General features: G+C 35.8%; 2 protein-coding genes across 10 annotated transcripts; both read right to left on the reverse strand.

The window, feature by feature from the left end:
* Positions 1-48: 48 nt before the first annotated feature.
* On the reverse strand, positions 49-14,357 carry LOC145582898 (uncharacterized). 6 transcript variants are annotated; one of them, XM_081639947.1, is made up of 12 exons: positions 14,199-14,357; positions 13,939-14,006; positions 13,524-13,713; positions 11,451-11,573; positions 7,404-7,521; positions 6,967-7,079; positions 3,971-5,033; positions 3,701-3,888; positions 2,395-2,432; positions 2,101-2,311; positions 816-878; positions 49-341 (listed from the first exon to the last, which is right to left on the reverse strand). In XM_081639947.1, the coding sequence occupies exons 4-11, from the start codon at positions 11,478-11,480 to the stop codon at positions 876-878; spliced, it is 1,764 nt and encodes a 587-aa protein (XP_081496073.1). In that variant the 5' UTR covers positions 11,481-11,573; positions 13,524-13,713; positions 13,939-14,006; positions 14,199-14,357; the 3' UTR covers positions 49-341; positions 816-875. The 6 variants fall into 6 exon arrangements, with proteins under 6 accessions (XP_081496073.1, XP_081496070.1, XP_081496072.1 ...); XM_081639944.1 differs by having other exon boundaries at positions 11,451-11,616; positions 14,199-14,356; XM_081639946.1 differs by having other exon boundaries at positions 11,451-11,616; positions 13,524-13,737; positions 14,199-14,356.
* A 2,578-nt stretch (positions 14,358-16,935) lies between these two features.
* On the reverse strand, positions 16,936-20,683 carry LOC145581830 (thymidylate kinase-like). 4 transcript variants are annotated; one of them, XM_081638856.1, is made up of 5 exons: positions 19,996-20,683; positions 18,552-18,610; positions 18,278-18,379; positions 17,712-18,060; positions 16,936-17,271 (listed from the first exon to the last, which is right to left on the reverse strand). In XM_081638856.1, the coding sequence occupies exons 2-5, from the start codon at positions 18,562-18,564 to the stop codon at positions 17,091-17,093; spliced, it is 645 nt and encodes a 214-aa protein (XP_081494982.1). In that variant the 5' UTR covers positions 18,565-18,610; positions 19,996-20,683; the 3' UTR covers positions 16,936-17,090. The 4 variants fall into 4 exon arrangements, with proteins under 4 accessions (XP_081494982.1, XP_081494983.1, XP_081494984.1 ...); XM_081638857.1 differs by having other exon boundaries at positions 18,466-18,610; XM_081638858.1 differs by lacking the exon at positions 18,552-18,610.
* Positions 20,684-25,183: the final 4,500 nt, after the last annotated feature.

Raw genomic sequence — 25,183 nt, forward strand, 5'->3', positions numbered from 1 at the left:
CAGTTGAATTGGAGCTACTTTTAGATGGATCTGTCATAAAATAAAAGATTGAACAAAGATAACTAGTAGATAAACAAATATAACAAGTAAAGTATAACATAGATGTGTCCTGAGTAATAATATAGCCTAATATACAAGCCTCAAAACAGAGACCAAAATTATAAATGTATTTTAAAAAAAAAAAAAAGTAAAAGAACAATGGCCTCATGTCATGTAGACACCAAAGGCAAGATTAATTATAACAAATGTCATAGAAATAATTAAAAATTGTATAGGGTATAGCACCATTATTCTTTCTTTGTATCTGTATGTTCTCCAACATCTCCAACATATAAGCAAACCTGCATAATACCACAATAAATATAATCAATAACAGACATCACTAATATTCAAAACTCAGCAAAAGTGTCGCATTTGAACGAGTATCTAGCACAATATCTATCATTTTGTTTAGTGTTTATATTAAAGACCTACAATTTTATAACCAGGAAGTCAGGACCATAGTGCATTTAAATTATTGGTCAGGAGTGTAAAAGACAAGCGAAAGCAGCAATAGGCACAGTTGATTATAGAGGGACAGCTGAACAGGTACAAGTGTAATACAAAGAAGAAAAAATTAAAATATATAAATTTAACTCCTTCACCTCTGACATCTCAGAACCATAAGCTTATACTATAATATCAAAGCCAATGAAATTGATGAAATGAACAAAATTCACATGAAAATTTACAAATCTTGGGGAGTTCCAGAAAGTAAATATGTTAACGAATTTCAGAATTTGTATAGGCAGAGGCCATAGACAATAGGTACTAACCATAAATTCCTTCTCAGCTTTCAACAAGTACCATGACAACTTCAATTGTGTCTCAGCAGCTCACTGTCACAGCAGGGAAAAAAAACTGTCATTTCAGGAACACAAATACAACTGAATATATCAGCACGAGCGTAAGCCTATACACCGAGCATCAATGTGAATGTTCATTGAGCTATAATCTGGCACTTGTCTCATAAAGACTCCAAGGCATCATCCACAATTATATTACATAATCTGGTAAACAAGTTTAGAGTCGAGAAATCTGTACTCAAAAACATTTGACAATCTATCAAAACAATCTTGTTTGATTGTTTGGCAAATAAATCTGAACACAGCTCCAGCTACCTAATTCCAAAAACTGAAATATACAGATTTAGTTACTCAAAAACACAGGTAACTCCCAAATTGGTTCCTAATCTCACCGTACCCATAAAGGCTATATTAAACATAGACCATTTACATGACTCATCATTTTCTCCCCTGCATACCATTGCATTATTCTCAATCACGGAATGCCTAATTTGGTATTACACTTAAAACTTTAAATTTCAGAACATAATTATTAAACAAAAAAAATGAACAAATTCATAGAAGATCCCCGCAGGTGGGGGGGGGGGGGTCAACAATATATAAAAAATCTACTTTTACATGTCAAAACACAACTAATTCATACTTGAGCATTATAGGTTCGATCTAATAACTACACATTAATCAAGTTCAAACCTCTTCTTTCACAGCAAAGTTATACCTTTTATGGATTAAACCATGCCTCGCATTTTTTAAAAAAAAAGTCAATCAAGAGTTGCTAAGGCTAATACGAGTATACAGCAGCAACGTTCAGAGTGGATCCAGCCATATGCATCAAGTGGAATTGTCAAGGATTATTATGTATAGAACAATCTAATTACAGTATTACCTAGGATGCTTAGACAGCATATGCTTTCTACATCACCAGATAAAATCAATATTGTGTGTTCAAAAGTAAATGGTTTTCAAAGCATACAGAAAAATTATGGATGCAAAGCTCGGACAAAACTGAATTAACCAAACTACATAATCAATCATCAGAAAGAGGATCCAATCACATTACAGTAAGCGTAGCAACTCCTGCTAAACAAGCAAAATGGAATTCAACTGATTTGTAAAACAAATATAATACTGCAAGTACCAATCAACTTTTTGGTGAGAGTACAGGGTGTGTGCAATGGTGGATGGGTGGGTGAAAGAAAGAGAGAAACTAAATGGAGTGGAGGTAGGAAAAGAATGACATGGAATGAAAGTAAACCTTAGCAAAAAGCCGTGATGATCTTCTATGCTTTGAATTAACATTTCCATCAAGCTGCTTTGAAGACCTCAAATTCTTTGCCTCAGCATTCGCAAGTTTACTCGGATGCTCAACGCTGTTTAAATGTCTTCTCTTCTTGTGCTCCCCAGTAGATTCTGAATCCGAAGACTTTTTCCGGGGCTTCTCCATTAGGTTATTAGAATTCAAGCATCTGAATAATAAGCAAATTAAGTTATTAGGTAAAACAAGGTAAATCCTGAATAAAAATCTTCTTTTTTGAGGTAGTGAGCTTACTTTGATCCCTCCCTTCCATTTCCAGCGTTGCTCTTACCCTGCAATGTAAGTATTACTTAGAACCTAATACAGTGATTTTGTGAATGATGGAAGCCAGGATGAAAAAGAAAATGCACTTCTGACCAATGTGAGTATCATGATGATCTTTATTTTAAAAAAATGTTATTCATATATGTTACTGGAAAAAAGTTATTCATATGAGTATCATGATGATCCATAGGAACCCCTATCTTCTCTACAAGAAGAGAAATTCAAGCTGACAGAATCAGCCCTCAGGACTTTGTGCACTATTCTTATTAAAGTTGAGGGCATGGAGAAGAGAGAGAAATAAGGAAAGCCAAAAATTTAACCAAAATTCAAATATGCTGCTGTGGAACTAGAGGATTCCCAGCAGCCAGCTAACAAAAGATATTATTCAAGAGTTGTTCCTTGGTCATTCAATTAGCTAAAATCCAGAACGATAAGGGAGTATTGTAAGAAAGGCGCAGGTTTTTATATATATTTTTCAGTATTATTAGAAAATTCAATCCTTCCAGCTCGAAAATATATATATATATATATATATATATATATATTTAAATGCAACAGAGAATCAACCTCTTAGAGTTTAGAGAAGACGAGAGAACAAGGTGGTTAAAAGACAAAGCAGAAACTGGGTTTGTATTATAGGATGATAAAGGAAATCATGATGGCTAATGCAAAGTCAGCAATCCAGATTTCAGAAACTTGTAATTACAGAGACTTTAGATAGTTGAGAAATGACTATGTTTGTTAGAAAATAATGCAGGGTGATTGTTATATTTCCTGAGTTTTATGAAGTTCTTCCTACTTTTTCTTTATCCCTATTTTGGTTAAATTTGTTACCCTTCATCTTCCCTCACCCCACTTTGTTGGACCCTCTTATCTTTAAAGAGTCTAAACTATGTTCTTTTCCCATCACAATAGGGGGGAAAAACCCACTTTTCTACTTCCCTTGGTTTCTGATGCTACAGTAACAAGGAAGATCTTAAGGAACATAGAGAGCATCTCAAAAGGATTTGGATAATTCCCTCGCAGATTAACAACAGCATTGAGGACTGTCATTACTGCAATTTCAGGGCAAGGAGGCTGATTTTAATCATTTTAGGGTCTACTTTGGGCATGACTTATTATACTACAATTAATCATCAACTTGCCTTAAATATCTGTAAGAATCAGGTGGAAACATATTATTAAGGCTTCACCTACCTTTTATAACAAGAAAAAGAGAGAAGGGGAGAGGGGGGGGGGGGGGGGGGAGGCAAAGGTTTAAAGCAAATTTAAATACCAGATTTCCCACATTGGCTGTTGATGGGCTTCTGCAAATGTCCTCTTGAAGCTCATTAGATTTAGTTGATATGCGAAGATCTAACTCCTTTTTATTTGGAACAGCCACCTCAAAGGACCCATCATCTTTTTTCTGAAGCTTATTAGCTTCATTACTAGCCTCCGCTGTCCTAAGAGATCCAGCATTTCCTGTTTCAATACCATTACAGAGATTAATAACATATTCGAGCCCTTTTACAAGGAGAAAAATATCTGCTTACTGAGTGACTACCTGCTAAATGTAATTGAGCTTCTCTTATTTGCCTATCAAGTTTCTCAAATAAGGTTCTGTTGATTTGCTCCGCTTTACTCCTATCAGCAAGATTAAATGGAAACTTAAACATAGGAGACACATTTGTTCTTTGACCAACTTCTTGAGCAGGACACGTCTGCAGCCCATCCCTGCTGGGAGTCTGAATAGTTTTAACTAATTCAGTCTGTTCAGTATTCTTTATCTGGTCAACTGTGTTTACATGTCTACCAATTTCAGAAGGAGAATATTCAATATCTTGACACATAGTAGAACGAGTAGATTTCTGAACAGGGTCCAGAGAACAATTATTAATTTGCTGCAAGGATTGCTTTTTATGAGCACCATTACCAGTATCTGCAACCTGGTGTGGCATCTCTGAAAACTTAGGATCAGATGGCACAGAATTTCCAGTAAAATTAAAGCGCGTTCTAGTTCGGACAGCTGCATTAATGTCTGACTTATTAGTCAATATTTCCTCTCTTCTGCAATATTTTGCACCAGGAAGTTGCCACTCAGTACCAGGTTCAAGTCTGGATGATAAATGTGCTTGTTCTTCTTGTAAATTCCCCAAGTTATGAGCAGCATTGCTTAAGCATTTCAATCCAGGTGAAGACATAGACCCTTCTCCATCATCAGGCTCAACAGTTTGTGTCAGATTATCAGTCAATATTGTGGTTGGATAAGACCGATCTTGTAGTTGGCTATTATCAGTCTCCTTACATGGATCTATAGCATCAGATCCATTTTTTTGCTTAGGACAATGTAACATTCCTATATCTTCATGAAAACTTTGGGACTTGGGCTTGTACACATCAGGATTTATATGAACTCCAGATGTTAGACTCTCAATCCAGTCTGATGGGCTTGAATTCAGATCAACATAAAGTTGAATCCCATCCTCACAACGGACTTCAAATGTAAATTCAGGGGAAGGTGCTACTGCAGAGGAACTAACAACAGAGGAGAAGGTATTCTCTGCAACACCTGCCCCATTGTTACTTTCTCTATGGAGTTGCGTTAAATTACCCACATCAACAGATGCCTGCAAAGCACAAGAGGCAAAATGAGCCGTGCATCTTAAAAGACAAGCAGAGTCATATGATAGCCCTGTTAGATTTTGAAGATTTTCATATGATAGCCCTGTCAGAATACTGTCAAATGTAAGACTGTACTTACCAGGTCACTTTTCCTACAAAAGCACTCCCTCCATTTTTTTTAAGCGACACGTTTTACCTTTTTGCACTATTCACCTAATCCACTCTTACCAACGTTAGTGATTGATACATAAGGATAAATACAATCTTGTGCGTACTTGTTGGAATCGTTTGAATGAATAGTTTATTAATATTTAATTGTTATAAATTTTTACTTATTGATAATTAAAGATGTTATTGGTCAAAATTTTGCATTGGCATATGTGTTCATGAGAGAACGAAGGGAGTACATCATTAACTTCATATTTAGCCTCATTCAATCACAAACCCAATAATTTAAATACATGCATAGTCTCACATACTTCTCTTTTGATAGGTTTCTTTCACAATTCTCCCGCCCCTCCTCCTCCTCCCACCCCCCCCCCCTCCCCTTTCCCAAACCTATTCTCTGAACCCTAGCTTCCGGTGGCCCCCACTGCTTCCCTCATTCTACTGTCTCCTCTCCCCCCCCCCCCCACCCCTTCCCCTCTCCTATAGTCCTACCCAACTCACTTCTTCCTTGCAACCAGGGATACGTAACCCACCAGAAAAGCCAAATTCCTACTTTCCCCCACCCACTGCCAAACTCCAGTTCCTTAACCGTTCAAGCCTCACACATACAGCCTCTGGCTTAACCTACCAACCCCATAAACCCCAACAGATACAGGAGAAGTACATTTTAAGGGGAGGAAGAAGTAAGAGGTCAAGTCATTGAACAGTTAAATAGTAAATGTGGTCAATGGTGAAAAAGGTAAAGGAAGCGTGGGAAATTGGAAATTCTGCCCAGTCAAACCCCTCCACCCATGTTAGGAGTGTGATTAGGTCCACTTAGTTATTATATACTCCCTCTATCCTTGTCTTCTTGATATCTTACTGAGACAAAATAATATCACAAAAATCTGTCTATAAGACAAATGAAATAGCACAAGGAGTTTATTTCTGAACATATAATCAAACTAGGAAGTTTGTTTAAGAAAAATTATACTCTGGTATATGTAATTACCCAACTGCATTTTCTGGATTTCAAATTAGCCTCTTACTTAGTAACTATAGTAAGAAAGATGCAGACTTCCTTAGTCCCATATTAAGCTTACAAATTAACTGTTTTATAATCTCTAAGAACAAAATTTGACCAAAAGTTTTTTACCAGAAAAATGCTTTGAACATTTAACAATGTTTACCATGATGAAATATATGATGAATCTACTAATAGTGCATTCTCTGTTTCTGCATTACAATGAAATATATTCCTTGACAAAATCAAGGCCACATCTTCCATACATTGTACAATATTTCTTATGAAAGGTACCCGATTGGAGGGCTTAACATGCTTATGAGATCAAATATACTTTTCCAGCAATAACCAAGGATATGGTGAAATAATTGCCACATACATAGGATTACCTTGAGAATGTCAGAAACAAAAGAATGCAAAGCACTAAAGGTACACTATATTCCAAAAACTGATCAAATTTTGCATATTTTTTAGAATTGAGTTTCAGGACACCAAAAGTGACCTGGATCCCTCATTGCTTCTATCTCTTTTCAATGCCATGGAATTAATATTTGGAGATGAAGGGAAAAGACTTAACAGATGAATTCAAAACATTGGACGTCTTTAGAGGCTATTTCACAATCAATGACAAAACTAAATGGACTCAGCTTGATTATAACAGGTTAAAAGTCTAGGCATGACGATTACTTTACAAAATTGTGTGAACACACAAATCATCTCAAGTTATAGCCAAACAGGCAAAGATAACCTAACAATGAGATCTGCACCTTATCAGAAGTAGCAGACTCTTTGGAATTCTGCAAATTATCTGGATCTGCATCTCGCTGATTAAGGTACTGGTTGTTGCGAAAGCTATTATCGGATGCGATGCGTCCACGATCTGGATATCAGAGATTAAAAAAGAACAAAATTTAGGGAATTACGAAACTAAATAATACCAGATCTGATAAGAAATTAAACAGGGGAATGAGGATTCAAGAATAACGATTTAGATATACATTCAATGTCAATGATCTAGCCTATTTTCTTGTAATTCATATCATCTTTATAAAGCACCATACTCAAATAACAAAAGATACACAATACAGCGGTATCCGTTCCTAAAAAATTTCATGATTACCACAAACAAACTGTAAGAAAACGAGTTAATCATTTTTTTTTTTTTGGGAGAGGGGGAGGGGGGGATGAAGAGATAATTAGATACCTTTTCTCTGTTTATCTGTTGAATTCATCCTTGCAACAGTTTGCAACTCTGTTGTTCCTGAAGCAAAGAGATCACTTCTAGTACCCTCCCATATGGCTCTCGTGCTTAGGTTCTTCTTCTGCATTTAAAGTGATAATTGTCAATTATTGTGAATATTAGGAAACAAATCACAATAAATCAAAATATAACCTTCAGAGGCATGTGAATCAAGATATCAAAACGTTCTGATACGACCGTCGTAAATTCTAGTCCCTCAGTTTTTTTTTGTTTTTTTTATTTTTTTATTTTATATATAGTGACACTAGCTTCCGCATGGAGTTTAGTAGAAAGATATATAGGGTGTATAGGTAAGGTGGTTTGTTAGGAAATCAAATACTTCCTCTGTTTCTTTTTAGTTGCATCACTTTCTTAAAAAAAAAGTTTCAAATTAGTTGCATCCTTTCTTTTAGTAAATAAACTCTCTCTATCTCTCTCCTATCACATGGGTCCGCAATTTGAAAAATGATGCAACTAAAAAAACGGAGGAAGTATAAGGATGTGAGATGAGAAAAATAATAAAATTGTAGGAGTGGGTACCATGAAGAGCTAGAAATAATTTAAAATGCAGTAGTGGGGACTAAAAGAAAGACAAATATAATTAAAAAAGTGGAATATATCCAATACAGGAAATTATGTCGCTTATAAAAATGAATGGTCAAGAAAAGTGTCACTTGAAAAAACCCGTAGGTTTAAGGAAAATGTCACTTTAAAAAAAACAGAGGGAGTATGTGGTACAACCAAACCCTTCTCAACTTGGTCAAAACATTGATACCCAGTCCTTTATTTACCTGGGTAGTATTGGGAAATTTATAGATATTGTGTACGTTTGAATTCTTTGAAATAAAACTCTTTCCACATCATCGTCAAAAATATTGTTTAAATATTGGGAAAATTGGTTTATATAACCGTAACAGCTTTGATGCTAGGCTCCAACAACTAAATTGGCTGTACATGAACACACCAACTATAATAGTATGAATGCCTAATGTCACATCAAAATCGATTAACCCAGATCCATCCCTTCAAGTCACCTTCAGAATCCTTCACTCCCTTTCTTCATCCCCAACCCTCCCACCCAATTCCACTAATTTAGAAAGTTTCACTGGAATACGGAAGAATTCTAGGACAGTATGTGGTGTATCACTGAATCATTGAGTTCTCCAAACATTACAATTGGTGCTACCGTATATAGACACCTTACTTGGTGCTACTCCTTGAGACAAATCTACAGACAAAAGCCAGCATAGACCCCAACATCAGCAGGCCTTAATGTGTTACCTTTTTCACAGTTTGCAAGCTACTATGGGACAATGGAAAACATGCAAGTAGAATGGAAAATCAAAGAATCATTCCTGTACAATCTCAACCAGTAAACATAAATAAATTAATGAATTTATTATGTTTTAAGAAAGTAAAATATAAGAAATTTTTGTCACGTTTAGGACAAAGTAAAAAGTAATTGTAGCAAAATGATATATTAAGTATTTGTAGCTAAACGAAAGCCACATGCAAGCACACAAACATCCTATTGGCAAGGTCTCAAGCAATGAGAAAGCACAAAATCTAGTTAGGCTGACGAATTAACGTCTACTATAACAACCCTAGAGCTCCACATTTCCTTATTGAATACCAGAACTAAAGCCCTGTATGGCCACCCCCTCCCTCCCCCCTCCCCCCCCCAAACCTCTCATTAGTCTTATGCTTTGCCCCTCTCTCTTGAAATCCTAAGTATTGGTTTTCTAACTGACTTATCATCAAGTGACTAAACCATCTAGACCTTGCCCTCTTGCATCTCACCTTCATGGAGATAACACTTACTTCCACCTTATCAACCAATTTCTTCTTAACACAACTTCCATCCAAAAAGTTGGCAAGTTTTTGTGATTGGAATTTGGAATATCATTAATTACATTAATTTTGGTTATAGAACTGTGTTCAATATTCACATAAATTTATCATTTATGCATAAATACAAGACAACATTAACTATATGTTGGAAAACCTAACTTTCACATTTCTTCATCTTTAAGAGACAATGTATCCTTCCTAGTAGCATAAAACCTTATGCCCAAAAAAACCTTCCATATCTCAATTAGATATACTTATCAACTTGGATTTACATTATAGATTACAATTCGTACCATTACACGACTAAATGTGATATTATTTTCCTTCAAATTAATGCAATATTCACTACCAATACTACTTTAGTTATAGATGAGAGAAAAGGTGGTAGAAAAAAGAAAGGTTTCACACTTCATAAAACAAAAGTTCATATGCAACAGTTCTACAAATTGAAGTTTATCAGCAAAAAAAAATTAGTTTCTGAATGAAGCACCCCTTGAATGTAAGGCTAAGGCTCTCACATGAATAAAGGATACCTTTTGGAAAGACTTTAAAAATGAGTTCCACGAGAAATCCCGCCACACCAATTTCCATCACTCACTAGCCATCATTTCATGAGATCAATTAAAGCTTTCCGTTTCGTTATTTTTTCCATTCATGCATCTTTACACAACAGTAGGAGTTGTTACTTTTTACCAGTAAACCTAGTGTCCTTTCCTAAAGAAACAAGGCAGCTCAATTTCAATTCAAAACATGTAACTGTGAGGAATATGTTCCATAGAATAAATACGTTCAAACATTTTCATGCACTTGGATCACTAACCTAATTTCTATATTCTTGGCCATATATGCATATACTACATTAGGTTTAATCTCAATAACTGTGTCACTACTTGACTGAGAAACATGAACTTTAGCAAGTAGTTCAATATTTTTTTATTATTATTTTCTTAGTACATCACAAATGTAAGATTGCTCACACAATAGGATCAGAAATACAGAATAGATTTTAAAAGGAAAAAAAAAAAAAAAAGTAGGAAAATTAAAGAATCCATCCTCCAAAAAAAATTGGCTGACAAAACCCCTATGATGCTTTAGTTCATATAATCCAGAGTTTGGGAATGGTCTTTGAGTATTGCCTGAACCATGATGGCATGAGGGTATCAAATCTCCTAATGGAAATTTTAAAACATTAATGTTCCATTTTGAAAACTAGATAAGTTAACTGAAAACAACAAAATTCCTTCCCCTTTCTAACAGGACCTGCTTCTTAACTTTCCACAGTTGTCTCAGTTACAACCAAAATACTATTTACATTTGTAAATAAATCATTAATATCTTACGAGGATGATATTTCTGACAAATATTAAAACTCAGGATCATTACTGGAAAGCTGGTCAAAGAATGGACAATTTCAGGCTATGTTTCCCTTACGATGTTATTAAGAAAGTTGATCCAGTCATTGTCATAGTACTAGAGAGTTTTCTATAGCCCGATTCAGATTATTTAAAAACCCACTTGGGTCTCAAAAATACAATGCTGTTTGAGAATTTAAATACAGTGAAGTATGTTATGTAATATCTCCTTTATTTACCCTGATTTCTACTATGTCCATGACTACTAACTCCTCAATAATCAATGTAACACAAGTAGGGTTTTGAAAATAAGTTTCCCGACAATAGTAAAATACAACTAGCTCCATGACTTCTCTTAAAGTTACCACATCAGCCTCAAATTATCACACCAGGAAAATGCATTTAGAGGAAGTCACTAAAATTAAATATGACTTGCTTCGCTCATACTAATAAAAGTGCACATTTAACACCAAAAAAACACTCAATTCTCTCATGCAATTACTATTAACACAATAAAACCATTGCAATTATATGAGCACCAAAGACAAGAAAGTCATAAAAAGTAGCGCTGCAATCTAACAGAAGTCCAATCAACTGAAAAATATAATGGCAGATAATTCACAGAGCCAATTGGAATTGAGCAGGCACCGTAAAGGCAAATAAATTAAAAAAAAAAAAAAAAACATGAAAATTGAAAAAATGTAAAGTGTAGAACCGAATATAAAGTTGACTATAAGACATCTCCATAAAAAAATGGATACTAGCTTTTTCCTCATTCATCTGACAGATAGCGACATCAGTAAAATACCTCCAAGTAAAGAATCAAGGATGTTGCCATTTCAGAGTTTGACTTATTAGCAGGTAGACCATATTTCTTGCACAAGCCTTGGAGATCCTTTCTTGAGAAGTTACGATACAAATCCTCCTCTTTCTGGTCTCCCATATGTTTCAAACGAAGGCATCAAATTGTAAGCCTGAGGCCAAAATTAGCAGTAATGTTCAAGTAAAACAATGATGGCCACTTACCAAATGGTAATTAGCTTTAATCAATAATCATAGAAAGGAATCTCAAACAACCAAACTTCTAGCTGTGTTAAAGGAAGGCCAGCCAATATAAAAATCTAACTTTTCTTTCGATTTCAAGGACATTTGATTTATGAGTTATGACGCTAAGAAATAAAAAGAGCATAATCATAAAACATAAAAGTCTATGCTACTCTCATTCATACATGTCAGAAAATGATGTGGCATATATAAGAAGTAACGGCCCGGTTGGTCAGCACTAGATGATGATTGATGGCAGTAATAATAGTAACCATGAATGCAATTTTGCAAGGAAAGTCCCATGTCAGCGTCCAAAATTATGCAACTCCATTCCCAATTGTGTGGAGTCTTCATAAATTTCCATCACCACTCAAAATCATGGTGGTGGTATTGAATGGCAATGGAAATTTTAGAAGATCAACACATTATTAGAGGTGAAGAAAAATTAACATGGAGTCAAGAGTCATAAGACCCTCCTAACGAAGTTAAATATGAACTTATTATCATCACATAACTTTATTACTGCCAACCAAACATGTAGTAAGTTAACAAAGGGACAATTGAGTTAATTTACATCTTTCCAGTCACAAACCTCAAATTACATTTATCATTTACGTATCCTTCAAAGGCTGCACAATGTAACTTTTTATTTAACAGCATGAAAAAAACACGAAAACAGCATTAGTGGTAAAAGTACACTATTAGATTTAGCAAATTTTTGAGAGCACTTTTCACAATCATAATAATCATTCAGCATCAGTGAGAGGATAGCTTAGTTAGGACAAACATTTGAATAAGCAAAGCCAAATAATTGGCTGATCGCCTAGAAAATCATATTACAAACTTCAATATACAACCAAATATAGATAAGAAATAGATTGACCAAAAGGAATCTAGCTGATATTTACATAATACATCAATGTTGGGCTTCTAAGAAAGAGCATATTAAAAAGATGGAGGTTACGGAAATGCGCATGTTAAGGTGGATGTGTGGAAACACTTTAAGAGATAGAATCAGAAATGAGGTTATTCGCAAGAAAGTAGGTGTGGCGGGCATTGTAGATAAATTAAGGGAAAATCGTCTGCGTTGGTTTGGACATGTAAGACGGAGACCCGAGGGTGCACCGGTGCGAAGAGTGGAAGAGTGGGACCATGGAGGGATTAAACGAGGAAGAGGGAGACCAAAGATGACTTGGTTGGAAGGAGTGAGGAAGGATATGAAGTGCATGGATTTACGTGAGGATGAAGTTTTGGATCGTAAGGGATGGAGGAGAAAGATTTATGTTGATGACTACACGGAATAATCAAATTTGGTTCATGTTAGCCGACCCCACTTTTGGGATTAAGGCTTTGATTGATTGATTGATCTTATTGATAAATTGATAATGGTACCATGAAGTGCAATGTCTAGCGGGACATAAGTGACCATGGAAACTAGTGGCCTCCAATGAAGCAAACAAGAGGTGTAGAGTTTGCACACATACACAAACACAATTATGTGAAGAATCAAAGCAGAAATGTAGACGTCTATTGGAACCTAAATATTCAACACTTGGTATTGCATCTCCTCATAAGGTCCTACCCTTGTTTGATGAACTACATGTAGGGTACTTTACCATTCTCATTTCTTTGACATAATCCAAATTCACAACACAAAAATCATTTTAAATCTTAGCAATACCAAAGGTGGAGACGAATGTTATACCCTTTGTCGGGATTAAAATACAAATCATTTGCATTTTCTATCTTTCAACCCAGCATATAACGAATATTGTGATCTACTAGAGCAAGCAATCTTTAGATAATATCAAAAAATGTCCTTCACAAACCAACTAACCTCGCCATTCTTCTTATTTGCTTACTCGTGAAGCATTGTCATTAAGTGATTCCTAATATGCCTCTTTACATCTTTGAGAGGTGCGCGCAATTGAATGTAAACTGAATCTTTTGTATACCTCCCTTTATCATTTGTTCGAGATGAAGAAAACTAAGAACCGAAACATCGAACTCGAAACGATGCAACACATCTATAAGCATTATCATAATCCCCACTGAGCTACAAATACAACACAAAAACAGAAAGTACAAACAAAAAACAATTCTTCAAGAATAAATACCAAAAATTAAGCATAATCACATCAAGCTTTAACTCGCTAACAGACAAACAAACATACAAATAACAAACCCTAATAAATAAAATATGATTAAAGTATAAATAAAATTAGGGATTTTAATCAAAAGGCAACAAATACCTGAATTCCCCTGTCAAATTCGTTGATTGATGCTATAAATCCCCTTTTTTAGCAACTTTAGCTTGAAACTGAACAACAAAATCAAACACCCAAATACAAAATAAGTACTAACCCGCCAAAATCAATCACTTCCCAAATTGAAACTAACATTAAATTCAAAACAACATATTTCATATTTCTGGAAAAATTCATCACAACCTAAGGTGAAATTCAACAAAAAGAAGAAAAAAAAATGAAAAATATAAAGAAATTAGAGGTACCTGATTGAATAAAATTGCGAGAAATTGGTCGAGAAATTGGAATAAAAGTACAAGAACTGAGAGGAGAGAGAAAGTGAGTGTCAAAAGGAATTCAAAGGAGAGCTTGACTAGCTCAGGTGATGTATCAGCTCAAGTTTGAGGAGGCTTTTTTTTTTTAAAAAAAAAAAAAAAAAAAAAAAAAAAAAAAGAGTAAATTATTTTTAACCGATTTAAACAACTGTTATTTTTATTTATAGAATGTGTAAGAACAAATTATATTGTTGATTTTTTTTTAAGGAAAATTTGCAAATTGCAGCCATTTAAAGTTCGTATTTTACCAATTGCAGCCACTTAATTTTTTTTTTGTAAATTGCAGCCCAATTCAATTTTTTCATCGGTTTACATGTTGAAAAATCTTCGGTTAAGGTTTTAGGGGTCATTTTAGTCCTTAGGGGCCCGAATTGAGCTTGGAATTAGCAAAAAAATAACGTAAGTGTCTCACATTTACAGTTTCCCACAAATCGATACATTTTTGTTACGCAAAACGAGATACTTGCGTTATTTTTTTGCTAATTTCGAGCTCAATTCGGAATCCTAAGGAAGAAAATGACCCCTAAAACCTTAACCGAAGATTTTTCAACATGTAAACTGATGAAAAAATTGCATCGGGCTGCAATTTACAATTTATACGAACTTTTGGGCTGCAATTTGCAAAAAAAATTATAAATGGCTGCAATTTGCAAATTTTTCTTTTTTTTAATTTAAGGATTATAATGTTAATTTATTAAAGGGAAATGATGATTGTATAGTGGGAAGAAGATTTTATACTTTTTAATTTCAATTTTAGATTTTAGATTTGTAAGCATTTTCAATAGCAAACTAATTGTCAAATTATTTTACCGTGTCATATACGAAGTACTTTGTAAGTCAATAAATTAATTGTCTTTTTGACTACTTTGAGCTCTAATGACTTACTATTAGCTTAATATTTAATTAAACCACACCTCCTTAATTAACATTTTTCATACTTGTATTTCATTTTATTTTTATTTTTTTGTTTTTGGCAAGTTTTTTTCTAAGCATATTTGATTGTCCAAGCTAATTGCATTTTCTAGCTCCAATGGTCAAGCTAGTAGCAAATGATTATTTAATATTGCAAGCAAGTTCATATCTACAATTATTAAAGTTGCACTAAACTTGTTTAGTTAGTAATAAATCAAGCATTCAGTAATAGACTTTATAGTTATAGATAAGCAAAATAAATTAAACAAAGTAGGGGAATGTTGTAGGGATAGGCTACACATACGATCCTTCTATGTGAGGCCTACATACAATTTGACAAGGTTTTTTTTTTTTTAATTTATAAGTTGTTGAAATAGGCTCCAAATTCCACTCAAATTGAAATTTCAATTGAATTTAAAATGAAATTTTTGTTACCATGATAATATTAAAATTCAAATTATTTGTCATTTTCAATACTCATACTTAATTTCTGAATTTAATTTTTTTTTTTTTAAAAAAAATACTATTCTCTTGTCTTCCAGAAATAACAAATTCCATTTTTTATATTCTAATTATATAATTCTCCCTCGAAAGAAAGGGTCTTTCTCTCTGCTAGGGCAAGGGATTTTCTGCTGTGTTCGACGACTGAAATTTTGCATTCGTTCTCTCCGATTAGGGGATATGGCGGATGATCTGGTTTCGAGATATGCAAATCTTAATTTGGAAGATGAGGAAAATGGAGTTGTGGACTTAGGAGCAACTGATGCTCCGCCTATGAACGATAAATTTAATCTTCTGCTAATTGGGAAGGTTATGATTGATAGACCATATAACGTTGATGCTTTCAAGGCTACGATGACGAAAGTATGGGTGTTGACTAATGAGATTGTAATTAGGGTTCTTGGCCCTAATTTATATGCATTCCAATTATTTCATTGCCGTGATAAGGAGAAAGTGTTGTCGGGTAGGCCGTGGTGCTTTGATAATATGCTGATTGTGATCAAAGAGGTGGAGGGGGACGAACAACCTGAGCGTATAGCCCTATGCCACTCACCTTCACTAGTAGAAAAAGGCTCATTTGCGTCGCTCATTTATAGTGTATTTGCGTCGCTTCTATGAGCGACGCAACTGCTCGCGACGCAAATGACTTTTAAGTCATTTGCGTCGCTCCTAGGCGCGACGCAAATAATAGTCATTTGCGTCGCTCCTTTATAAAGGAGCGACGCAAATGACTTTTTTGATAAACTTATTTTTTGTCATTTGCGTCGCTCCTTTATAAATAAGCGACGCAAATGACTCTTCTGACAAACTTATTTTTTGTTATTTGCGTCACTCCTTTATAAAAGAGCGACGCAAATGACTTTTCTGATAAACTTATTTTTAGTCATTTGCGTCGCCCCTTTATAAACAAGCGACGCAAATGACTCTTCAGATAAACTTTTTTTGTTATTTGCGTCGCTCCTTTATAAACAAGCGACGCAAATGACTCTTCCAATAAACTTATTTTTTGTTATTTGCGTCACTTGTTTATATAAAAGTGACGCAAATGACTGAGTAGACAATACAAAACTGCTGTATTTGCGTCACTTGTTTGTTTAATGAGTGACGCAAATGAGGTGAATTTTTTTTTTTAATTATAATATAATAATTGCCTTGTATATGTTTGTAGTACCTGTTTTCCTAGGTATAAAGTAATATGCTAATGCTAATATAATTGAAATTAAAATGCAATATTATTGAATAATGCAAATGTAAATTTCGGCAGAGTCTCCTTTGTAATTTGGCCTACCCATAAAATTTCCAAACCATGTTTCTTAACCAAATCAACGTATAATACAACTCCAACTTCTAGACTTAAACTTAAAGGTAGAAGTACCTCAACAGCTCAACCTAGAGTTCAAAACGTGGTAACTACTGATTACTGACTATAGTATACGATTTCGCCCAAGCGAGCAAGAGGCATATGGCAGCTTGCCTATTGTGACCAGAAGTGAGACAGAGCCCTTCCATTTTTGCAGGCCGCAACACACTCAAGCACATATTCTCTGAGCTTCTTCTGGACTTCTTCCATTGGCAAGCAGGCATCAACCATCTGTTATCATTCAGCATCGTATGAAAATCTAGATGGCATTATTATGGAATTTGATGAAATAGCAACTATCTCACAGAATCTAGTTAAAAAACATAATTTACAAAAATAAAAAGAACATTGCAAGAAGCATATCACCAAAAAAACAGATTCATGAAGAAGTAAAGTTTACAACTTTAAATCACATTCTGAACTCCTGTCCCAATATACTTGTATATATTTCAAAATCTCAGGGGAATAAAGACAGTTTTTTAAAAGTAATCTATCATAATTCCAACTACAATCTCCAGAATGTAATATAACCGAGAACGAATTACCCAAATTAACCAATAAATAACAACATAGAAAGGAATTAGATTCAGCTAAACATAACATCAAACACATGGTATGCAACTCACAAATTATGTATAAAAAATTAATCATAAAAAGAAAAAAGAAACAACCTTTTCTCCCAACGATTAGCACTGAACAAAAGATGAATAGTATGATCATCCAAATTAGATTGATTGGAAAGATAAGCAGAGATCATCTGCCCAACAGCAGTATTTCGATCCGGAAACCGCCATAACTCAGCAGAACACCCAATACTTTGCAAGTGAGAGAGAAGCTGAATACACTGAGAGCTCTTTCCACTTCGATCTAACCCTTCTAATACAACCAAAGCACCTCTTGATTGTAAATTGGGGTTTAGGGCAGAAACTTCAATTTTCTTGGAAGATTCATTCTCCATTTTTGTAGCAAAAATTGAACAATTTAACTGAAATTTAACATCCTGGTTTCTCCTCTGTGCTCCTGCAAAGTGCACCCAAGAAACAACTCAGATCAATATTTTGGTAATTAATATCGAAATCCTGCTTCTGTTGCAAAGGAAGATAACTGGGCATAAATTATCCAAACCATGTTTCTTAACCAAATCAACGTATTTGAAAATTCAATAAAAAAAAATGACAAAAGTTCTGTACTGAATAGCTCAAGACATTAGAGGATATGATGCAGAAAGAGTGCTAACTTTTCAGAATCAAAATTATCCACTCCCAAATCTTCGTCCCAGATAAATATGTAATCATATGGTGCCACAATGTCAGGATGTAGAAATCGTTTTGCATACCACCTTTAACCATACAATGAAAGAACGGATCAGTATGATAAAATTGATAATTAATCTGACCCAATTGCCTTAAAAACTAGAGTACTAACCATTTCGCACTAGTTTGCAAAATTACCAAGCAGAGACACAATTATGAATCATGTAAGAATAGCCAAAGTTTGCAAATAAAGCTTACTCAGCACACTCATTAATCTTCCCCGAATTCTGGCTTTCCACAATCTTCAGAATCAAAGACTTGTTTTCATCCAAGTAATGCCAAGATTTAAACCAACCAAAATTTAGAAATCAATAAGAAAAAAATATTTCCAGATGAGAACTAACCAAGCAGTATATATAGATGAAGCGGCTAATAGACTAGAATCATAAGTGAATTAATGTAACAAAGGATGAATATGTCATGCATAACCAAAGTGTATTACAGTACATATCAATTTTTACTTAAGCGTAAGGATCAAATGATCTGCAATTAGCAATGTTTTAGAATCTACCCCGGTAGCCCTAGACTAAGATAAAAAGCAATGCATACAACACCATTCCCTTATATAATTTCATATGTATTAATTGTTTTATCAATGATCATTTGATTCACAATAACTTCCTTTTATTCAACCATTTACAAGGGAACATACGGATTCTCCATTTTAATGAATCGGAGATGACAGTTGTTCATGCTTGAGACTTACAAAAAAAAAAAATTGAAAATAATAATAATAATAATTCTGGGTTTTTTCCTCCAGATTTAGGCCTTCAAAAGTAGCTTAACAGATAAGAAAACTTGATACTAGGTTTAAAAACAAGTTAAAAACCATCATCACTAAAAACCACTAGTTAAAAAAGTACATTTACACTATTTTTCATTATTAGACAAATAGTCATAACATTAGTTGAGTAAGAAATACTGACATTGCCTATGTGAAGACCATTACAGGAGCCGACACCTAAAGCTTCATTACAGTAAATTTTAAGTTTGCTACACTTCAATGATTACACTGACATTTTATACTTCTATTTATATTTATATTTATATTTATATTTTCATGTTAATTCTTGAATTGCTTGTTGTGGTCCAAGTTCAGAAAAGGTTCAATTTCCAACTGCCGGAAAAGTTAAGTTTGGACCAAAAGGCAGATCTTAGGCCAGGGGTTGAACCATGCTCTTAAGGTATGTTGAACAGCATGCCAGCAATAATCAAGCTGCATGACAGTATGTATGATGGATATCGACTTTTCGATGCTTACAAATGCGAGCACGTAAACCTTAATCATCTGTTAGGCTAATTACAACTAAGATAGACATAACAATGTATCACTCGACTGAAGTGCTCGTTCAGCATGCTTCAATGACTAAACCCGAGATCATAATGGACTTTTTAATTGCAATTAAGGCAGTAATAACTTAAATCATCAAGTAATGTACATTTGTACTAGACTAGAATAGATTAAGGCAGTAATAACTTAAATCAAAGTTTGCAAAATTACCAAGCAGAGACACAATAATTATGAATCATGTAAGAATAGCCAAAGTTTGCAAATTAAGCTTACTCAGCACACTCATTAATCTTCCCCGAATTCGAAGCCTTAAACCAAGAAAAGATTGAACATAAATAGAAGCAATCTTACCATAGGTGGAATTGACTTCAAAAATTCAACAATGTCGAGCCGAAATCGAACTTCAATTGTTGTTGCTGTAATTTGCTTGAACTTCCTCGGGTTTTTTGGGGCGAAATTAAGCGATTTTTCCACTCGAAAATTTCAGTTATTGCTCGAATTTTTGTTGCTGTAATTTCTTGACTTGAACCCAGAAAAAGACGTAATTCAAACAATTATTGTTGCTATAATTTCTTGACTTAACCTATTGTTGCTGTAATTTCTTGACTGAAATTCGAACAAAAATTATTTATGACTGAAATGGGACGAATTTCTTAGGGTATATTGCGTCGCTGCCAAAAACCCTAGAAATCCCCCCACGAAATCCCCCAATCGAACTTGAATTTTTTGGGGCTTTTAGGGTTCGAATTTGTATGCTTTTGAGTTGATTTTTTGCTCGAAATGGGGGATTTTTGGTCGGAAACAATCAATTTTTCTGGGTTTAAGGCTTCGAATTTCTTAGGGTTTTTGGTCTAAATTTTTGCTCGAAATTGCTCGAATTTGCAGCCGATTATGGGTCTTCGACTTCAATGCGATTTCAGATGTTAAATTTGCTGGGGAAACGCAAGTTTTTGGCCGAATTTGTTGGATTTCAGAGACAAATTTGTGGGTGTTTTGCTGTAGAAATTCGCTGGAATTTAAGAACTCTTGTTTTTTTTTTCTTTTTGTATAGTGAATGTAGGTACCTGATGAAAAACCTAAAGCCAAAAGAGTTATTTGCGTCACTTTATTATAAAAAAGCGACGCAAATAACCTTGTTTATAATGTTGTACAATGTACATATGCGTCGCTCATTAGTAAAAGAGTGACGCAATTTACTTAATCACTTATTTGCGTCGCTTGCTAACTAATGAGTGACGCAAATAAGTTTATTAATTGCGTCGCTTTAATAAATAGGAGCGACGCAAATGATAGAAAGCTGAAATGCACTTGAGTTTTGCGTCGCTTCTTAAATAATATGCGACGCAAATAATTTAAAAGGAAGGTAAAATAAAACATTTGCTTCGCTCCTTAGAATGAGTGACGCAAATATGGCGACGCAAATGTACATTTTTCTACTAGTGCTTTTTGGGTCAGGATTAAATATCTCCCGTTCAATTGCAGATCAAATACGGATGTGAAGGAGATTGCGTGGAACCTTGGGGAGGTGTTGGAGATTGAAGAAGACAAGTTGCGGCAAGATAGATTTCGAAGGGTTAAGGTGATGAGTAATGTGAACAAGCCGTTGCGTAGGTGCCAGAAAATTCGAGACAAGGCTGGAAAGGAAATTATATTGTTGTGGAATTTGCCTATGAGAGATTGACATTCTTTTGTTTTGCGTGTGGTAGAATTGGTCATGCGGAGAGGGATTGTGTTATGATTTTGAAGGAAAGCAAGAAAAATAAATTAGGGTGGGGAAGATGGTTGAGAGCCTCACCTAGAAAGGGTAGAATGAAGGAGGTAGAGGAACTCGAAGCGATTGTGGCTTCGAGGAAGCAATTATTTATTACGAGAGACAATGAAGAGGGGCTAGGGGGTCAACTTGATGATGCGAGCGAAGAAGAGTCAGCTGATTTTGCTAGTGTGTTTGATGTGAACGCTGTGAAGAAGCCTGCGATGATCGAAAATATCAAAGAAAGTCATGTTACTCGTGAACTGTAGTTGAATGAGTCAACGGTTGTAATAGGGAGTACGGTGGAGCATGGGGGAAATGAAGAGGGCGTAATGCCCCCTTTGAGTTTTGTTGTTGGAGTGTCAGATGCAAGTAGGGGGAGGGGAAGTATGCACGTGAAGAAGAGTGGGAAGAAAGGAGGGGGAGTCAACTTTTATTGTGAGCAAGGAAGGAAATAATAGAGTGGTGGAAAAGAACAATTTGAGTGGTGGAATGGTTGGGTTGGGAGACACTGATAAGAGGGGGGAGGAGGAGGGGCTACTATCCTCTTCCCTGAGCTCGAATTTGGTCAGCAACAAGATGACTAGTGGAAGTGGAAAAACATGGAGGAGGCATAATAGAGGAGGGGAGGAAAAAAGGTCTGTAATATGGATGTTGATGGGGGAACAAGTGAGTGGAAAGAGAGGTAGGGAGGAGAATGATTTGGGCAGGGAAGGAAGTAAGAAGGTGCTACTAAATGACTCTTTATCTGGATGGCGTGAGGCGGAGGCTGTTGTTCAGCAGCCCCGCCAAGCCCAATGAGTATTTTAAGTGTTAACTATAGAGGGCTGGGTAACACCTCTGTTGTTAATAATCTTCGAAATTTGGTCCGAAGAGAGGCCCCGTCTCTTATCTTCATGATGGAGACGAAGTTGAGTAGTGGTGAGATGATGTAAGTGCGTGACAAATTGGTAGGATATGATGGTTTGGCAGTGGATAGTAGAGGTCGGTCTGGGGGTGTGGCTCTTTTTTGGATAACAGGTATCGAGGTTGATTTGTGCTCGATGTCTTTACACCATATCGATGTGTTAATTAAAAAAGGCCTTGGTCCGAGGGAGTGGCGTCTTACTGGTTTTTATGGGTGGCCTGAGATGCATAATCGTCACTTATCTTGGAAGCTTTTGAGTGACTTATTTGTACAGGGAAGTGGAGAGTGGGTTTGCATTGGGGATTTTAATGAGATTTTGTCGGATAATGAGAAGAAAGGAGGGTGTGATAAGGCTTTGTGGCAAATGGAGGATTTTCGTGAGGTAATTAATGTGTGCAATTTGCAAGATATCCCGTTTACTGGCTATGAATTCACTTGGGATAATGGTTAAATAGGTGAGAACAATGTCCAATGCAGGTTGGATAGGGCATTGGCGTTACAAGGGTGGAGGGATATTTTCCCAAAAGCGAAAGTGGTTAATTTGGAGAAGGAGTGGTCGGATCATGCCCCGATCAAATTATTACTTGGGGATGAGGGTAACACGAGTAAAAAAGATAAAAGTGTCTTTCGGTTTGAGAACATTTGGACCGAAAGTGATAATTGTGAAGGGGTAGTAGAAGAAGGGTGGCATTTGGGAGGACCTTCTGTCGTGACTAAGCTCGGATTATGTGCTGAACTTTTAAAATCCTGGAGTAATAAGGAGTATGGTCAGATTTTTCGTGAGATTCGTAAGAAGAGAAAACGTTTGAGCATCTTAAATAGGGGAAGTCGAGCTGCTGGGAAGGTGAATGAGCGACGTCGAGTTGTGAAGGAAATTTCTAATCTGCTGCATTATGAAGAAATGTATTGGCGTCAAAGGTCTAGAGCTTTTTGGTTGACAGCAGAGGACCGAAATTCTAGTTTTTTTTTATCGCAAAGCTTCGCAGTAAAGGGCTAAAAATTTCATTGCTTCATTAGTGGATGATGACGGGGTAAAATATGAAGATGTGGAAGGTTTGAATAATGTGGCAGTTGGGTACTTTAAGAAGCTTTTTACATATTCGAATCCGAGCTCTTATGAGGAGACGTTGGCAGGGGTCGACCGGAGAGTCTCTGATAATATGAATGCGGTTCTCAATGCAAATTATACGGCGGAGGAGGTTTTTGCGGCACTCAAACAGATGCACCCTTTGAAAGCTCCGGGGCCGGATGGTATGTGTCCCTTATTTTTTTCAAACTTATTGGCATATTGTTGGTCCTACGGTTGCGAATTTGGTGATTGGAGTTTTGAATGGTGATGCTATTACGGAGTCTATTAATGATACTTTTATTGCTTTAATTCCGAAAATGAAAGAGCCGGATAAAATGGGTGATTTTTGACCGATAAGCTTGTGTAATGTTGTGTATAAGTTGATCACCAAGGTGCTTGCGAATAGGTTGAAAATTTTTTTGTCGGATATTACTTCGATTAATCAGAGTGCTTTTACCCCGGGTAGATTGATTACGGATAATATTTTGGTGGCATTTGAGATATTTCATCATATGAAGACCTCGGGGAGTGAGAATGGGTATTTGGCTCTGAAGCTTGATATGGCAAAAGCTTATGATACGGTTGAGTGGGGTTTTTTTGAGAGCTGTGATGATGAGACTTGTTTTTGCAGAAAATTGGATGAACAGAGTTATGTATTGTGTTTCTTCGGTCTCTTTCCCGGTTCTTATAAATGGGGCATCTTCTAGGGAGTTTGTTCCGTCGAGGGGCTTACGACAAGGTGATCCTCTATCCCCATATTTGTTCATTTTGTGTGCAGAGGCTCTGTCTGGACTGTTGACTAGAGTAGTGGAACGTGGTGGTTTACATGGTATTCGGGTGGCATCTACGGCTCCTTCCATTTCCCATTTGTTGTTTGCAGATGATAGTATTATTTTTTGCAAGGCTAGTGCAGAGGAGGTTCAGACAGTTAACGATATCTTAAGTGTCTATGAGGAGGCGTTGGGACAAATGGTGAATTTAGAGAAAAAAACGGTGTCTTTTAGCAAGGGTGCTCCACTTACTAGAAGGGAGGAGCTAGCTGAGTTACTTGGGGTTAATATTGTTGATATTCATGATAAGTACCTTGGCTTGACTACAATGGTGGGAAGGTCGAAGAGAGTTCTTACAAAAGGTATTAGAGAGAAGTTGTGAAAGAGGTTACAAGGGTGGAAGAGGGGAATGTTATCAAAAGCGGGTCGAAAATTCTTGATTAAGGCAGTGGCCCAATCTATCCCGACCTACACGATGAGTGTGTTCAAATTCCCATCCTCTTTTTGTGATGAGTTGCGTTCGATGGTTGCTAATTTTTTGTGGGGGCAAAAGAAGGGGGAGCGTAAGATTCACTAGATTGCTTGGAAAAAGCTTTGTGAACCAAAGGCAGCGGGCAGTTTGGGTTTTCGTGACTTTAAGTCTTTTAATGCGACTCTTTTGGGGAAGCAAGCTTGGCGTCTTATTCAATATCCGGAGAGTTTGGTGGCGAAAGTTCTCAAGGCACGCTATTATGCCGATGGTGATTTTTTGAGCTCAGATATTGGAGCTTCTCCAAGTTATACTTGGAGGGGTATTTGGGGAACAAAGTGGTTGGTGAATCGAGGTGTGAGGTAGAGAGTTGGGGATGGTTTGGATATTATGGTATGGAAGGACCCGTGGATCCCAGGTACTTCTTCTCCGAAAGTCATTTCTCCAAAAGGCGAGGCTCCGGATGATTTGCGTGTGTGTGATTTGCTGCATCTAGTTGAAGCTTGATGGAATGTCTCCTTGGTGAATGAGTTATTTTTTCCATTTGAAAGAGATAGGATATTGAGTATACCGA

The sequence above is a fragment of the Chenopodium album genome, chromosome 15 (genome assembly GCF_948465745.1).
Source record: "Chenopodium album chromosome 15, dcCheAlbu1.1, whole genome shotgun sequence".
NCBI lineage: Eukaryota > Viridiplantae > Streptophyta > Magnoliopsida > Caryophyllales > Amaranthaceae > Chenopodium > Chenopodium album.

Bases quoted from the DNA above. Each gene is read 5' to 3' on its own strand.
- LOC145581830 (XM_081638856.1), bottom strand. The intron at 18,061-18,277 runs GTTAGCACTCTT...TGCACTTTGCAG, and splicing joins GATAATTTTGATTCTGAAAA to GAGCACAGAGGAGAAACCAG. The intron at 17,272-17,711 runs GTTGTTTCTTTT...GAATGATAACAG, and splicing joins GCTAATCGTTGGGAGAAAAG to ATGGTTGATGCCTGCTTGCC.
- LOC145582898 (XM_081639943.1), bottom strand. From the start codon at position 11,585: ATGGGAGACCAGAAAGAGGAGGATTTGTATCGTAACTTCTCAAGAAAG. The intron at 7,080-7,403 runs GTATCTAATTAT...TCTGATATCCAG, and splicing joins AACAGATAAACAGAGAAAAG to ATCGTGGACGCATCGCATCC. The intron at 2,312-2,394 runs GTAAGCTCACTA...CTTATTATTCAG, and splicing joins AATGGAAGGGAGGGATCAAA to ATGCTTGAATTCTAATAACC.